The sequence below is a fragment of the Stegodyphus dumicola genome, chromosome 1 (assembly GCF_044657685.1).
Source record: "Stegodyphus dumicola isolate Sdum_Otavi_A_Nest chromosome 1, ASM4465768v1".
NCBI lineage: Eukaryota > Metazoa > Arthropoda > Arachnida > Araneae > Eresidae > Stegodyphus > Stegodyphus dumicola.
In genome coordinates, this window is record NC_140768.1 from 40,009,644 (window position 1) to 40,028,207 (window position 18,564).

An 18,564-nucleotide genomic window follows, 5' to 3' on the forward strand; every position below is an offset into this window, starting at 1 on the left:
AAACTAATCTGATTATTATCCAATTTCTCTTAAATAGTAAATATCTTAGATGTCGGTACTCTTCTGTTATCAGGACAAGATTCAGAAATGTATGTAAATATGCATGTATGGATGGATGTATGTGTTCATGTATGTATATGTATGTGCGTGTACACACATATACATATGCATACATACGTACATTTCTGAATCCGATCCGGAGCCACATTTGATAAAGCCCTAAGCTATTTGAGATACGGGGCCCTTTATAAGTCTCTTATAATATTGTTACGAATTTGGTATTTAAAAAGCTAATGTTAGTTCAATTATAAATTAAATGGTTTTATTTCTCGCGCAGTGCAGCGCGTGACGAATATTAAAAGAAAGCTAAGCCGGAAAAATTAAAAATACAAGAGCGCGTGCGTTAAATAAATAAATATCTCTTTTTGATTTCGAGAAAGTGCTGGAAAATTCTAGCGCGTGATTTTAAAATCTTATAAAAGGAGGAAAACATCTCAGTTTGTAGTAGTTGCTTAGTTTGTTGTTGTTTAGAAAACGGCTCTTGTTGATTGTAGCGAATTCGCGGATTAGCGTTCTTTAGCTGTTTTGAATTACGTTCTATTGGACATTTGAGTAGTTAAAAGATAACTACTGTGAGATATTGTAATACTGCATGATAATTTGAGAAAATTTAAGCATTTTTGTTGTGATAATAATAAATCTTTGTTCATTTTTCATCGGACTTGTGCATTCATTTCATAACGAACCCGTACGCACGCAACAATTTTTGGTGTCAGAAGTGGGATTTGAATGCCAATCACAAGAGCGATGGAAGAGCAATTAAGACAGCTGATATCAGCGTTTGCCTCGTTTAAAGAAGAAATGAAAGCAGAGATGAAATGTAATCAGGAAAAGATTGAAGCAGGACAGGAAAAGATTGAAGCAAGACAAGAAGAGATGAAAAGAGAAATTACCAGCGTAATAGAAAACAAATTCGAGGTTATGGAAGGCAGAATTGACGCAGTTGAGAATAAAGTTGGAAACTTTGAAGAAAAAGTTTCTTCGGTAAAAGAAGAAATAGAAGAGAGAGTTTCTGCCGTGGAACAACAAATTAATGATAGAGTTTCTGCGGTCACCAAAGAAGTTGATGATTTAAAGAAATTCGTAGCGACGGCAGGTAGCAATCCGGAAGGTTTCAAATTTTTATCGATGCCTGCTCGTTCCGTTCTGAAACTATCTACATATGATGGGAAGACCTCCTGGCAGGTGTATAGGACACAATTTTCTATCGTTGCGGATGCGAATGGATGGGATCCCCAAGCTAAGGCCTGTCATCTCGCCGCTTCTCTGAGAGCAGACGCAGCGGATATCCTGCAGACGCTTCCCGAAAATCAAAGGCTAGATTTCGAAGCTCTATCCGGCGCTTTGGAGCTGCGCTTCGGCGAGAAATGTTTAAAAGACTACAGCAGGCTCCAATTAAAATCTCGTCAACAGAAGCTCACCGAAACGCTTCAGGAGCTCGCCACGGATGTTGAAAGGCTGTCACATCACGCCTTTTCGGAGTGCCCGACAGAAACAAGGGAAATCCTGTCCCTGCAATATTTCATCGATGGCATCCGGGACCCTGAAATACAGAAAGCACTGCGAATGGCTGATGTTAAAGATCTGAAAAGCGCTTTAGTGTATGCCATGAAATTTGAGGCAGCCCAGCAAGCCACCCGTCGAGACCGCCATCCAGTCAGAGCTGCTCAAGTCCAGGAGCCAGGGGATCAAGTCACTGCTCGTCTAGACGATTTAACTAGACAACTGAACGCCTTGAGACAGAATATTGGTGACAAGAAACTGACCGTAAAGTGCTGGAACTGCGGTGCTGAAGGACACATCCGACGAAACTGCAGAACACCCCAGGGCACGGATGCTAAGACCGCTCCTAACAAACAGCAGGGAAACTAATTAGTGGCCATCTCGCGGGGCGGAGGTTGCCAGATCATGAAAAGCCCCAGTTTAAAGCGCTTCAGATTTCTGCAGTGAGAGGCGGCAGTAATGGACTTTTCATAATAGGACATATTAATGGAGTTCCCTGCAATATGACGATAGATACAGGAGCCAACGTTACCATCATCCGAAAAGATTTGGCTCAACAACTGGGAAGCAAACTTATCTGGACGCCGCCCTGCGTTACCCTACAGACTGTGTCCGGTGGGAAGATCAACATCGATGGAAAAGTAAATGCTAACATCACGTTTGGAAGTGCCGCTTACCATCACACGGCATATGTAGCAGAGATCACTGATTCTTGCATACTCGGATTGGACTTTCTAAGGAAATACAATTTTTCCTTGGACTTTAAAAATAACGAATTGCATTCTACATCTGAGGACATAGCGTTATTTGGAGTCAATGATGAAGTTAAATCTGTCCATAAAATCATAGCACAAGACAATATCACAATACCGGCAAGAACAGAAATTTTACTTCCTGGATCCATAGCCGAAAACAGAAATTTCCGCTACGGCATCATAGAATATCCCAATAACTGTAATAGCCCAAAAGGAGTACTAGTAGCCTCAACACTCGTCGACCTATCCAGAACGGTTATCCCGGTGAGAGTCGCCAATGTAACTGAGAAGGGGAGAATTATTAAGAAAGGTGAAGTGGTTGCAACATGTACTCCAGTAACCACCGTTGAAAGAAAGAGTAACATCCAAGAATCCGTGTCCTCAGAGAGAATTACATCGGAGTTATTGCAGAATGCGCAATTAAACGATAAAGAGAGGAATGCTGCCGATCGCGTCGTTAAAGATCTTCAAGTTGTTTTCTCCCGCTCGTCATCTGACGTGGGTCGAACTAGTTTGACACAACATAGAATAGATACCGGCGATCATCCCCCGATCAAGCAACATCCAAGACGTCTACCGTTTGCTAAACAGGAAGAGGTGCGAACACTGTTAAAAGATATAAAAGAAAGCGATGTCATCGAGCCTTCAGTAAGTCCATGGGCATCTCCCATCGTCCTAGTCAGAAAGAAAGACGGCTCAACAAGATTTTGCGTCGACTATCGCCGGTTGAATGAGGTTACGAAGAAAGACAGTTACCCTCTTCCTAGAATTGACGACATTCTAGACACTCTTTCTGGCAGCAAGTGGTTCTCAACACTTGATTTAAAGAGTGGGTATTGGCAGGTAGAAATACAGCCTGAAGACCGAGAAAAGACGGCATTTACTACGGGACAAGGGCTTTGGCAATTCAAGGTGATGCCGTTTGGACTGTGTAATGCGCCGGCAACATTCGAACGTCTTATGGAAACTGTTTTGAAAGGCCTTTCCTACGAAGCCTGCCTCATATACATGGACGACATCATCATCGTCGGAAAGAGTTTTGAAGAACATTTAGAAAATCTTAGGAAGGTGCTTCAGAAACTGAAAGAAGCCAATCTGAAGCTGAGTCCCGCTAAATGCAAATTGTTCCGAAAGGAAGTGACTTACCTGGGACATGTCATCTCTGCAGAAGGTGTGCGCACGGATCCTGAAAAGGTATCAGCGGTTAAATCCTGGAAACGTCCCGAAAAGGTCCATCAGCTGAGAAGCTTCCTAGGGCTTTGCACCTACTATAGGAAATTCGTGAAGGACTTTTCTTCCATCGCAAGACCCCTACACAAGCTGACAGAGAGCAACCAAAAGTTCTTGTGGACAAAAGAATGCGATGATGCATTTAACAACTTAAAGGAGGCTTTAACATCTGCTCCAATCCTGACGTATCCTCAGCTTGACCAACCATTTATTCTCGACACCGACGCGAGTAATGAAAGTGTTGGTGCTGTTTTGTCCCAAGAAATAGACGGCCAAGAACGTGTAGTGGCATACTGGAGCAAGTGCCTGTCTAAACCGGAGAGGAATTATTGTGTCACCAGGAAAGAGTTGCTCGCCATAGTCAAAGCTGTAGAACAGTTCCATCACTATCTATACGGCAGAAAATTCCTGCTCCGCACCGATCATGCATCATTGACCTGGCTTTTAAATTTCAAGAATCCTGAGGGTCAAATAGCCAGGTGGATACAGAGACTCCAAGAATATGACATCACTATCCGTCATCGTAAGGGATCATCACACGGAAACGCCGACGCCCTGTCTAGAAGACCTTGCCAAGAAAGCTGCCGATATTGTTCCAGGGTGGAAGCGAAATACGAGCTGCTGACTCCGGTCGCAAGACAAATTACAACATTAACATCGGCTGATCGAGAACCGTGGAGTGATGATGAAGTCAGGAAAGACCAGCTGGAAGACCGCGACATTAAACCCATAATTGATTTAATGGAGTCATCAAACAGAAAACCTACCTGGCAGGACATTTCTATCTGTAGTCCTACAACCAAACAATATTGGGCACTCTGGGATTCACTTCACATTCGAAACGGCGTCTTATATTGGAAATTCGAATCGGATGATGGGAAGACGTTCCGATGGCAACTTATACTTCCAAGATCCCGCATTCCTGATGTCCTTAAAGAGTTACATAGCACCCCTACTGGAGGTCACTTTGGAATTATGAAGACCTTACAGAGAGTTCGTGAGCGCTTTTACTGGAATAATGCAAAGAATGACGTGCAAAAGTGGTGCCGATCTTGCGATGCCTGTGCAGGTCGGAAAGGACCGAGGAAACGCAGCCGAGGCAGACTGCAACGTTACAACGTAGGTGCGCCTTTTGAACGTATCGCCTTTGACATCCTGGGACCTCTGCCACGAACTGCTGATGGCAACAAATACATACTCGTTGTCATTGATTACTTCACCAAGTGGCCTGAAGCTTATCCTATTCCTGATCAAGAGGCAGTCACAGTAGCTGAGGTAATGATACAGAACTGGATTTCCAGGTTCGGAGTGCCTCTTCAGTTACATTCCGATCAGAGAAGGAATTTTGCCTCGGCAGTAATCAAAGAACTATGCAAACTACTTGGCATTGACAAAACTCAAACGACGCCATTGCATCCCCAGTCGGACGGCATGGTAGAGAGGTTCAATCGAACCATCCTTAATAACCTCTCATTAGTGGTTTCCAGAAACCAACAGGACTGGGACAAGAAATTACCACTCTTTTTACTGGCTTACCGCAGTGCTGTCCACGAGACTACCGGCTATTCTCCATCACAGATGCTCTTCGGTCGTGACCTTCGTCTGCCTTGTGATCTATTGTTTGGCCGCCCTCCGGATGCTCCTTCATCGTCTGAGGAATATGTTCAAGATCTCCAGGCCCGGTTTGAAGAGATGCACAATTTTGCACGAGAGCGAGTCAACTTGGCGACGGAGAAGATGAAGACCCGATACGACACAAGAGCTACTGAACATCAATTCCACGAAGGAGACAAGGTGTGGTTGTGGAATCCGACTCGACGGAAAGGACTTTGTCCGAAATTACAGTCACCTTGGGATGGGCCGTAGACAGTCCTGAACAGGCTGAATGACGTCGTGGTTCGGATTCGTAAGTCTTCGAACTCTAAACCTAAAGTCGTTCATTACGACAGGTTAGCTCATTACTATGGCCATAGTACATAATGTAAATAATTGTAAATAGTATCAGACCATGGGCCTTTTTGTTTTTAAATGTGTATTTAGTATTTGATTTGCATTTAGTATTTGATTTGTATTTAGTATTTGATTTGTATTTAGTATTTGTTTTTTTTATTTAGTATTTGATAGCATTTGATTTGTTTAAGTTAGTTATTGCATTTATTGTTTATATTGTTTGATATTGTAATGTAATGTTTATGCCTCAGTTGCATTTATGCCACAGTTGTAAGTTTAGCTTCCTGTCCAGGGATTGTACTGCCCGGGACGTGCAGTCCTTGGGAAGGGGACAGTGTTACGAATTTGGTATTTAAAAAGCTAATGTTAGTTCAATTATAAATTAAATGGTTTTATTAGTCGCGCAGTGCAGCGCGTGACGAATATTAAAAGAAAGCTAAGCCGGAAAAATTAAAAATACAAGAGCGCGTGCGTTAAATAAATAAATATCTCTTTTTGATTTCGAGAAAGTGCTGGAAAATTCTAGCGCGTGATTTTAAAATCTTATAAAAGGAGGAAAACATCTCAGTTTGTAGTAGTTGCTTAGTTTGTTGTTGTTTAGAAAACGGCTCTTGTTGATTGTAGCGAATTCGCGGATTAGCGTTCTTTAGCTGTTTTGAATTACGTTCTATTGGACATTTGAGTAGTTAAAAGATAACTACTGTGAGATATTGTAATACTGCATGATAATTTGAGAAAATTTAAGCATTTTTGTTGTGATAATAATAAATTTTTGTTCATTTTTCATCGGACTTGTGCATTCATTTCATAACGAACCCGTACGCACGCAACAATATATTTTAATACTATTTACACTCAGTTTTAATTTTTTTGGAGAGCTATAGCTTGTGTAGCTTATACGTAAATCCGGCCTTGATCCGATCCCAGTAACAGAAGAGTACCAAGATATCCCTTCCTTAAGGCACATAGCCCTAGAGTAATTGGCCATAATTTAATAAATGAATTAGTAACCTAGATAATTTATTACCAAACGACACAGATTTTAACAACCAATCTGCCTCCTCTAAGATAAAAACAAATAAAAAATTGCCTCAACTGCTATTTTTATTAGGGTGAAAAAATTGGTAAGAATTATTCCTAGATTAGAATAAATTTTGCAGCGCCATCTATAGTTTCAAATTAAAATTAAATTCAGTTTTAGATTTTCAGTAGAGATTCATCCCACTTTGTATAATTAATATTTTAAAAAATTCTCATTTGTCTGTTAGGAAACATCCTATCAAATAAAAATTAACAATTACGTCATTAAATTCCTTTAGCGGTATGAGCTTTTAGCTGCTACATTTTTAAACTTATGTAATGAATATTTTGAATGTAAGACGAGTAACATGTTTCACTAAAAAAAAAATTCAAATATCAGTACTTTAACATTCGAAGAAATACATAAAATACTTTAAGATATTTATAATGAATTCAAAGAATCTGTTCTTTTGAAAATTCGAGCAAACACTCTGTTACTGTACTTAAGTCCCTTTTGTAACTCATTTATTTAGAAAACGTAGCATATTCTATCACAAAAGTTCTGCTTTCTTTCGATTAAAGTAACTTAAATTAATTAGGATATAGTAATAATTAATTAATAATTAATATTGGGTAGCACTAATTAAGTAAAATTTAATTTTATAGTAATATCTTGCTTAATTCGTAAAGTTTGAAATTTAGTAATGAAGAGAAATCCTATTTTGGAGGTATAGTAATTTTGTCAAAGACTATCAACAGATGGCAGCACTGCACTACAAAATCTTGCATGATTAAAAAATTATTTTTAAATCATTGCAACTACTGCCATGATTTTCTACTATTTTATTCCAGTTTTTGTGTGTATATACACATAGTTCTAAAAAAAAATACTTACGTTAGATCTTGTCCGTTGTCATCAGATGAAACATCGTCGATGTGAACTTGATCGCATTCCTGTAAGATAAAATTTTGTAGATGTGTTGTAAATAAGAATTAATGACGTGTCAATAATTTAATAGTATAGATATTTCAAAGCTGACAGATTTGCCTTTCTGAAGGGAAAAAATTACGATTCTCAGTAAAACGAGTAAACAATGTAGAATTATAATAAAGCTCACTAGTAATATTTAATAACACAAAATAGTAATACCCTAATAAGCTACTGATATTTAAAATAATGAAAGCTACTAATAACTTACCTCAAGGTCATTAAAGAAAAAATGTGTGTCAGCGAGATTAAATATCTTTTCTTCCATTCTCAATCCTAACTGAACTGAAAGTGGAGGATCCTGAAATGGAAAAGAAACTTAGAATAACCATGCAAAGAGGAGACGGTTATAATCAAAAAAGCATCAACTGCAACATAAAATAATTCTATGTTTCTTTTTTCAAGAACAACTCATTTAACACAGGGTAGGCCTTTGAGTGAGAAATTTGAGAATTTTTGAGATTCCAGTAAACTGAAAACAAATTATTTTTTTGGAAACTGTGAGTTCTTCCTTTTCAGATACTAAATTGTAAAAATGAATGCTATCGGTAAGCTGCAATTAAGTACATATTCACAAATTACGTAATATTTATCCAAATATTCATTCGTTTAGCAGAGAATTACTTTAAAATATGCGCTTGAAGAAGAGTCGAGAATTATGTGGTGCTGCCATCTGTTAAATATACATGAAATTAATTGCTATCATTCATATAGATCCTATCGAATGTATATTTTTGTTTATAATGGCAGCATTAGCTTATTTTTTGTTTGTCGCTATGGTAAAAAGTTTGTCATCGATTTTGAAACAACTTCCTGATTAAGTTATTGAGTTCAAAGTTTTGTACACACACTGTTTGTGGATGAGAGTACAGTATGATAAAGCGATATTTTCGAAATTTGATTAACTTTTTTTAAAATTTAATATTAAAACGAATTTTACGATATATCTTCTTTTAACAAATAAATTAAAAATCTCACAAATTTAGTGTTTACACCATTTGATAGACTGAAAAAAAATCTTTTTAATGAAATTTCTATTAAATTTTTAACCTAAGTTTTGTTATTTTTGCTGAATTTTGGGAAATCGATCGATTTTTCGACTATTTGACGCTTATGATTTTAAATATTCAATATCTAAAACTGTATCTATTGCAGTTTTAAAATTTTCACACATTATACAACAAATATTTCGCCTTCTTTTAAAACAAGAGCTATAAAAAGATAAGGTACGTTTTTATTTAATTTGCTTAATAACTTGCTTGCTTAAATATTTTCAGAATCCAGATTTTCTTGTTCAAATTCGTTTACAAATAAGAAAACTTATTCTGTGACATTTAATATTTACTTTACTGTCCTTAAAATTTAATGATGAATTTGAATGTGATTCTTTTTAGCTTCATTTTTATATTATTTTCAGCTTCATTTATTTTTTTGCATTTACCTTCATGCCTGCTGTGATCTCCATATGGGAAATTTTCTCGTTCTCAGCCGGGGAAATCATATTTGTATGCAGTGGTTATACTACAATACGAAATATTTATTTACATAATATTATATTTATACATAATATTTGAATTCAAGTTGTACTCTAGTAGCTTTAATATATGTCTTTTGATTCAGTATAACTAACGATTCATTTTGGACTTTTACGATTTCTTAAGTCGTATAAAGGAAAGCAAAAACGCGCCATATAAAAAACAAACATTAGGAATCAATGCAATAAATTGCAGTGCTGGAATCATTTCTAAAACACTTTGTGCAACAACAAAGTTTTTTTTTTTTTTTTTTTTTTTTTGTTAAAAATATCCCAATCATACTTTAATGACGTAAAATAAACCTATTTTGAAGAAATGTATTTAAAAATTTTATGAATAAAATTGAGTTAAGGCATTTTGCAGGTTGCAGGGTTTACATAATATTTGTCTTTTTAATGATTTTAATATAAATTTTGAAAAATAACAACTACGGTACACTTCCTATTGCTGTTTGTTTAAAAACACTTTATATTCTATTCTACGTAAAATCAATTGTTTTCAAGATAAGTATTATTTTGTCTTTGAATATTTAAAATTTATATAACAGCTAGCGCGCAAGCTCGCCAAATAAGCGGGCTGCGGTCAAAGTAATAGTTACAAATTCCATATACTGAACATAAAATGAACAATTAATTTAATATACTGTATACAAAGTTGCCAGATGCGGCCAAAGCAAAATTTATGAGTTCTTTGTACACCGGAAAAGAAAGTGCATAAAAACATTTAAGTATGAAAAAAATCAGTTCATTCTTCCCAAGCAACAAACAATTCGTAAATAATTTTTTTTTTGCCAAACCAGGAAACAAGCCCCGTGTTGTACATATGTGGTGCACGGGGAGTCTGTATGTTCTCAAAAAAAAAAAAAAAATAAAAAAAATAAAAAAAAAAAAAAAAAAAACAGGAAACATAAACTTTGGATACTTCAGATTAATACGTATACATATCACGTCATGATTTAAATTTAATGTAATGAAACAACTTTTTTTTTTCAATATCATTAAAAGAATTAACGTCGCAATAACATACCGTATCAGTTATCCTAACTTAAATCAAATTTCGTATAATTTTGTTAAATAAAACTTGCATTGCAAAGATATTCTTTTACTACGAAAAATATTATCATCAAATACTTTAACAACTAGTGCATTTGCCTCTACTAATAAATCATTATTAAAAAATATGAGCGTAATATAATACTTTAAAATACATATATATTACATACACGATGGCAGCAGTATGAAATTATGAAAAGGAATTCTTCAACTCCATTTGATGCATTTACTTATTAAATGTCACAGAAAGTTTTATGCAACGCAGAAAAAAAATCTTCATAATTTAATTATCCTATAAGAATTATGGAAATGGGAATAATTATATATACTATAAGAATTATTGAAATTTTGTATATATGACTACTATAACATGTAGATGTTCACCTCGTATTTTAGTTGCAATCGGCGGCGCCAAACGTATATAAATATATTTATATATATATCCACTCTGTTACCCGGCTCAGTGATCTCAGTTTCTTATATGTTTTTCTTATATGTTTGTAAATTGTACATTTTTTGCTTTTAAAAATGATTGAATTATGTTGTTAAGTGTGGGTACTGATAATTTTACTTATGTTTTGTATTTGTGCGCACAAAACTCTTTAAATGATAGATAGCAGTACCTTTCAACCTATAATATGGCGTACTTCTTGAGAGTACATGGTAAATGCTGGGGACACACCATTAAAGCTCCAAAGCCTCTGTATCTGCTAGTTTTTATTTTTTCACATTGCCAAATAACATAAATATACTTAAGTTTCAACGAAGAGACCTATGATGTCTTAACTTATTTTAATAAACCCTTGTCTATACCAAATTCTTGGAAACTTTTCTTTTTCCAATAGCCATTTTTAGGCATTGGCCAATAATAGGCCGGAAGCGTTGGTCACTTTATTATGGAGACACCTAACTAGGCGGACTGTTGCTTTATATGCACGGACAGGAGATTTATAGCCATGCCATCTCTGGGATTCAAACACGGGTCCTTTGGTACGGCTGTCATAGTCACTAACTACTTTCCCGTCTGAGCGGCACCGGGAAAAGTAAAATTTAAATGATTCAAACTTACATTAAAAAGCAAAAGAAAAATTAAAACTTGCCTGAGTTAAAAAAGTACGCATTAAAACTTTTAAATAGAAATTGAATTACATTTATTTAAAATATTCGATTTGGTACGGGTTCACTAAAGTCACTAAACGTACGTCCGTATCAGTATGTATGTATCTCGCATAACTCAAATATATATGTATGCCCACTCTTTTATCGCCTCGGTAAGCTCAGTGTTATGTATCGGTAAATTGTGTCTTTTTTTTTATTTTTATTTATTTATTATTATTATTATTATTTTTTTTTTTTGGTTTAGAAGTGAGTGTGTTGTTCTTATTTGCCGGTTAAGGTTTTTATTCCATTAGTTAATCTGCATGCAATAGTTGTAGAATTATAAACAATTCAAAAGTTGTTTAAGGGCCACTAAGCCTAACGAAACCGTCATTTGTTTACATTTACAAATTCTTAATAGAATAGTGAATTAAGACAATTCCTGTACGTTCAGTGTCTCTTTGCCGAGTGGGAAGAGAAATAAGCTTTAAGTTTTGTGCAGCGAAAAATCTGCCTTCTTTTCCACTGGCCGAATTGCATGTTTTTTTTTAATAGAAATTCTACTTTTAATTGTAAAAATTATTTTTACTTCCTTGTACGAAGTAAAAAGGAAGTACTGTAATCGCGAAAAGCTTCAGACAGCATATTTCAACGAAAATATCCACTTTGACCTCTTTCGAATGCAATTTAACAATGTTTTTGCGTGATATCTGAACGTAAGGACAGCATAAAAGACTCTTTTCCTCCAAAAAAACTAAAAAACTGCTTTTAAATGAATTCTGAAAAGAATTTTTCGTGGCGTCTGTACGAACGTGTGTACGTACGTATTTCGCATAACTCAAAAGCAAGTAGCCTCAGAAAGTTGAAATTTTGTATATATAACTACTATAACATGTAGATGTTCACCTCGTATTTTAGTTGCAATCGGCGGCGCCAAACGTATATAAATATATTTATATATATATCCACTCTGTTACCCGGCTCAGTGATCTCAGTTTCTTTACTCTTATATGTTTGTAAATTGTACATTTTTTGCTTTTAAAAATGATTGAATTATGTTGTTCTTATCTTCCGGTTAAGGTTTTTATGCCTTTAGTAAATCTGTATGCAATATTTTTAGAATTATCAATAATTTTAAAGTTGTTTAACTGCCGCTAAGCATAATAATGTTTTTGATGGCGGCCATTGCTTGTTTACATTTGAAACAGCAGACTAGTGGATTTGTTGCCAATCTAGAGAAACTTAGCTTCGCAACAACAAAGATAACGCCTTCATTTATTATTGCCAATTAAATCATGCTAGTAGATAGAAAATGGGGGTTCTGCATCAGGTGGGTCAGTGGGTCAGGGGGCGTGGCCAATGACATCACAGAGGGCGGGGCCAAAGGCAACGTCATCACACTAGAAGGCGTGGTCACGAGTGGAGTTGAGTTGTTCGTAGATTACTGGTTGAGTTGTAGACCTCCTTTTCATTTAAAGTTAGTTTTTTTAAATTGGCAACGGGAAATATTTTCTGCATCTTAATTTTGATGATATAGCGATGCTGCCCTCTATTAATGAAAAAAAGAATTATATGTTTTAGAAATATATTTTTTAAGTCTGGTGTTAAAATTATTCAATGCGCGACTCTGAAAACAATGTAAAAGAAACAAATATAAAAAAGACTTTCCTTTAATGAAACTTCAAGAAAATTTTTTTTTATTACTCAGTTTTATTCTGATACTTTTATTCTTTCTAGTTTTCCATGAAACTTTAACTTATTTCTCAGGTTTTCTGTTCATAATAACATATTCATTGACTGTCATATTTTTTTTAATACTTAACGTTTCTAATTTCTAATATTTTATTTAATTTTCACATACTATTTTTTTTTTCATACCATTCATACCATTTCAGCATACCCTGATTTTTAAATTATACATTATATTTCACAAACGTTCCCGCACATGCTGTTTATTTGTTACATTACTTAATTTTAGACGCAATTTCACACTTTTTTAACGTTATAATGTTCAATATATTCTGAATTTTAACTTCATTTACTTTTTTTAAACCATTATAGTATTCTATACACACTTTAACTTAGTGGTTTGAAATTCTATTTAAAAAGAAACGTTTATTTTTCGTGATCTTAGTTCTTTGACTAAATATTTTACAGAATTTCTAATTTCTTTCATATGTTCAACAATATCTTCTTCAACCGAATATTTTTTTTAAAAAACTTAAGTCTATAACTCTTAATTGCTTTTTTTACGTTCATGATTTCTCTTCTGTGTTTATATTTCTTAATTCTAGTTTAACTTATCTATTATAATGTTTTTATTTCTGTCTCATCACTCGTAATTCCAACATTTTATCCCTTTTTATTCATTATAACGATATGGATTGTTTTCATTTACTCCATATTCAAACATTTCCTTACAATTTTTAAAATACTTGTTTTATCCTCCGATCATAATAGATCATCTACAGGTTTTACATTCACAACTTTACAGTTTAAAACCATTTATATCTAAATGTATTTCTTTCTCATATAGTTTTATGGTCTTCAAAGTGTCTAACATCATGTTTACTTTTAAATCCCTATGACCTTTATGTGTGTTGATAATTTTCATTTCTAATTTTACAACCACGTTCAGTGTTTCATCCACACATACCAAAATATTTCTTACATCTTCTGGTATTTAGTCTATGTCATATTTCAGTACTTCAAATGAATTTACACTGCTCACACTATTATTTTTTCATGTTTTAGAGACACTGACTATACTAATTTTACTATTTTTCCTACACTAATTGCATCTATGCCAGCACTCAAGATAAACTAGCAATTGTTTTGCATCACATGCATAAAGAAATTCTTAAAATCAACTTTTTCAATATCGTACTCAAATTACTGTTTTCCAGATGGGAAATACCAGTATTCTTTGGTTTTACTCCGTTACATCTTTTTAAATTTTAACATCTTACTTTTAATTCTAACATACATCTTTTGAACAGTTTTTTCTTTTAATGATAGCCTTACCTTATTTGTTCAAATTAATTCTTTCATTCACCTTCTTTACTACCTTTCAGTAACTTCATACTTCACTATGCAAACGCAATGTCTTTCACTGACATTCTGTTTAATAATACTACAAGTTTCGTTAATTGACAAAAAGCGAATTACTTCTCATTTCAAAATAGAATTACTATATTTTTGCACAAACATTACCTTTATCCATTCAAGACACCCCTTAACCTGTAACTGACGTAGCGATAGGAAAGGAGATTCTTATCCTATGCTATTTCGACATTTGAAGTTTCTAGAACTTCTTTGGCAAGTATATCAATACCATCAGAAAATATACTTAACATTTTTACCCAGTTTAAAGGCAACATACTGTTATAAGAATGGTTTTAGTTAAATTTATAAGACAAATAAACACATTTTGTGCTAAATATGCATAAACATTTATATTCAGAATATTTCTTTTAAATCCGATATAAGACCTGAATTTCTGTTCATGATACGGATTGTCTCTTGATTTTCTTTTTGTTTACCTTACACTAATAGAAAATTTTTATTTTACAAGTTCAGCTTTTAACGAAATAAAAACTACGATGCACCTGCTGTTTTTAAGAAAAGGAACTTTGATATATTTCTGGAAATGTAAATGCTTTTAGAGTTTTCTTCCAATAACGTTGATTTTCATTACTTTACGAACTTCAATAATTCTCTTATTAGCTAATATGAATGAAAGAAGATTGTCAAAAATATGACACAGTATAATTCTTACGAACATACGTACCTTTACCAGCATACAGATATTACCGATTGAAATGAAGAAAGATACAGATATTTTACTCCAATCTACATTAAATTAAAAAATATTTAAACTTTCATACATTCCAAAGAATAAACGAAAACTCAATAGATATTGTCATGTTTGTATATATGAGATAAAAGTTTTATGAATGGTATTTAAATTATTCCTTAGAACTTCATAAAAGCGAACATTCACTATGTTAATACACATATCATCAGTTATTTACATAATTCAATATAATATTAATCATTACATGTACTATATGCATATATATTTAAAGTTTAATTGTCTTACAATTGAATAATTAACTATTGAGAGAAAGAGGTTCATATCTTACACTATTTAATTCACATGGAACAACTTTTTGCATCAACCACATTGAACCACGTTTATTAAATTCGCCAAAGCTCTTTTATTTCTACATTTTCACACTCACGACACATTTTAAATGTAACTATTGATTACCATTTCAAACACCGATATCATAACTCAGTGTAAAACTACATCATAACTCATTTTTTCCCTACTAACTACAATTTTATATATTCAAGAAGTACATCTAAGACATGATCATTTTCTATGTATTAGCAAATTGATTCAATTGCGAACATACTATTAAGACTTGCGATTTTAGAAGACTTGCATGTATTAACGATGTCAACGTTTCTTCGTTTTTATAAGATTCACATCAAATCATGTCGCATTCGAATTTGGTGTAAGAGATCACTTTTTCTTTTAAACACTTGTAAACAATGGATGCAATTTATAAGAAGAGAAGTATCATGCTGTTTCAAAACATCATCATCAGCATATTTCTGTTTCTTTTGACACCGGCAACATTTAAAAAAAAAGTTTCCTGAGATATTCTTCGAATTCTGTTTTACTTGAAAAAATGTCCGAACATTCAATACGATGTAAAGATTCATATTGTTTCAAATTCTTATGCTCACTAAATATTTTTTATCATGATTTACTCTTAAAAGTAACTTTATAAGTTTTCATATCCTTTTTACATGAAAAGAACTTGTGATTATTCACTACAAAATTCTAAGACGAGAAGCTTCGCGACTTTTCAAACTATAAACTTAAATTTCTTAGGACATACACTACATCTGATGTTTCTTTCATGAGATTTCAAATATCTCTTCAGATTACTCGTATTCGTGAGACCTTACAAATATATTACATAAGTTCAGCGAATAATCGCTTCATAAACTCTTAAATTTTCAACACGAGTGAATCACTTGAAGCATATACTGCACTGTAAACATACAATACTTAAAAAAATTGTTATAAAAAATAAAAATACATTCATTTCACCAAGAAGCTTTTCTATTTAAATACATTTATTTATTTCCAAAGAACAAGTTTCTGTATTACACATAAAATATACTTAGAATTTTCTCACATTAATTAACATCAAACTAACAGCAATATCCATTTACTGACATTTGATATACATGTTTGCTTTAAAATTAAAACTAAAATTTCAATATATTTCTATTAAAAAAAACATAAGGAAAAAAAATAGTCATAACATCAAACAAACACAGAAATTTAAATAGAATAGCTGTACTTATATTAATGCATTTTTATAATCTTTATAATATTTCATTTCAAAAAACCTATCACAAAATAAATTAAAAATTTTTTTCTGCCTTAAAGAATCTCTTATATTTTTAAATTAATACATAAAAATATATCTTCACCAATATATTTAGTTTTATCATCAACACTTATTATAATGCAATCATGTCTTGTTTGTGAAGGATGATTTACAATGCAACCTTCGCATTTAAATAGTTTTTTAATCACTGAATTTAATTCAGTTTTGATAGAGTTTATGAGTTCTTTAAAAAGTTCATCATCATCACTTGCCATATCCGAACAATTGTTTTTCGGATATGGCAAGTGATGATGATGAACTTTTTAAAGAACTCATAAACTCTATCAAAACTGAATTAAATTCAGTGATTAAAAAACTATTTAAATGCGAAGGTTGCATTGTAAATCATCCTTCACAAACAAGACATGATTGCATTATAATAAGTGTTGATGATAAAATTAAATATATTGGTGAAGATATATTTTTATGTATTAATTTTAAAAATATAAGAGATTCTTTAAGGCAGAAAAAAATTTTTAATTTATTTTGTGATAGGGTTTTTGAATTGAAATGTTATAAAGATTATAAAAATGCATTAATATAAGTACAGCTATTCTATTTAAATTTCTGTGTTTGTTTGACGTTATGATTATTTTTTTTCCTTATGTTTTTTTTTAATAGAAATATATTGAAATTTTAGTTTTAATTTTAAAGCAAACATGTATATCAAATGTCAGTAAATGGATATTGCTGTTAATTTGATGTTAATTAATGTGAGAAAATTCTAAGTATATTTTATGTGTAATACAGAAACTTGTTCTTTGGAAATAAATATATTTAAATAGAAAAGCTTCTTGGTGAAATGAATGTATTTTTATTTTTTATAACAATTTTTTTAAGTATTGTATGTTTACAGTGCAGTATATGCTTCAAGTGATTCACTCGTGTTGAAAATTTAAGAGTTTATGAAGCGATTATTCGCTGAACTTATGTAATATATTTGTAAGGTCTCACGAATACGAGTAATCTGAAGAGATATTTGAAATCTCATGAAAGAAACATCAGATGTAGTGTATGTCCTAAGAAATTTAAGTTTATAGTTTGAAAAGTCGCGAAGCTTCTCGTCTTAGAATTTTGTAGTGAATAATCACAAGTTCTTTTCATGTAAAAAGGATATGAAAACTTATAAAGTTACTTTTAAGAGTAAATCATGATAAAAAATATTTAGTGAGCATAAGAATTTGAAACAATATGAATCTTTACATCGTATTGAATGTTCGGACATTTTTTCAAGTAAAACAGAATTTGAAGAAAATCTCACGAACCTTTTTTTTTTTTTTTTTTTTTTTATTTTGCTGGTGTCAAAAGAATCAGAAATATGTTGATGATGATGTTTTGAAACAGCATGATACTTCTCTTCTTATAAATTGCATCCATTGTGTACAAGTGTTTAAAAGAATAAGTGATCTCTTACACCACATTCGAATGCGACATGGTTTGATGCGAATCTTACAAAAACGAAGAAGCGTTGACATCGTTAATACATGCAAGTCTTCTAAAATCGCAAGTCTTAATAGTATGTTCGCAACTGAATCGATTTGCTAGAACATAGAAAATGATCATGTCTTAGATGTACTTCTTGAATATATAAAATTGTAGTTAGTAGGGAAAAATGAGTTATAATGTAGTTTTACACTGAGTTATGATATCGGTGTTTGAAATGGTAATCAATAGTTACATTTAAAATGTGTCGTGAGTGTGAAAATGTAGAAATAAAAGAGCTTTGGCGAATTTAATAAACGTGGTTCAATGTGGTTGATGCAAAAAGTTGTTCCATGTGAATTAAATAGTGTAAGATATGAACCTCTTTCTCTCAATAGTTAATTATTCAATTGTAAGACAATTAAACTTTAAATATATATGCATATAGTACATGTAATGATTAATATTATATTGAAT

General features: G+C 32.7%; 1 protein-coding gene across 6 annotated transcripts in view; it reads right to left on the reverse strand.

The window, feature by feature from the left end:
- The window catches only part of eya (eya transcriptional coactivator and phosphatase 2), a 493,645-nt gene that overhangs the window by 18,629 nt on the left and 456,452 nt on the right, over nucleotides 1–18,564 (reverse strand). For all 6 annotated transcript variants that reach the window (XM_085814100.1, XM_085814095.1, XM_085814105.1 and 3 more), the window contains exons 13-14: nucleotides 7,718–7,807; nucleotides 7,414–7,472 (exon numbers count right to left, since the gene is read on the reverse strand). In XM_085814100.1, coding sequence (XP_085670226.1) covers nucleotides 7,414–7,472; nucleotides 7,718–7,807 — 149 coding nt within the window. The remainder of the gene's footprint in view (nucleotides 1–7,413; nucleotides 7,473–7,717; nucleotides 7,808–18,564) is intronic.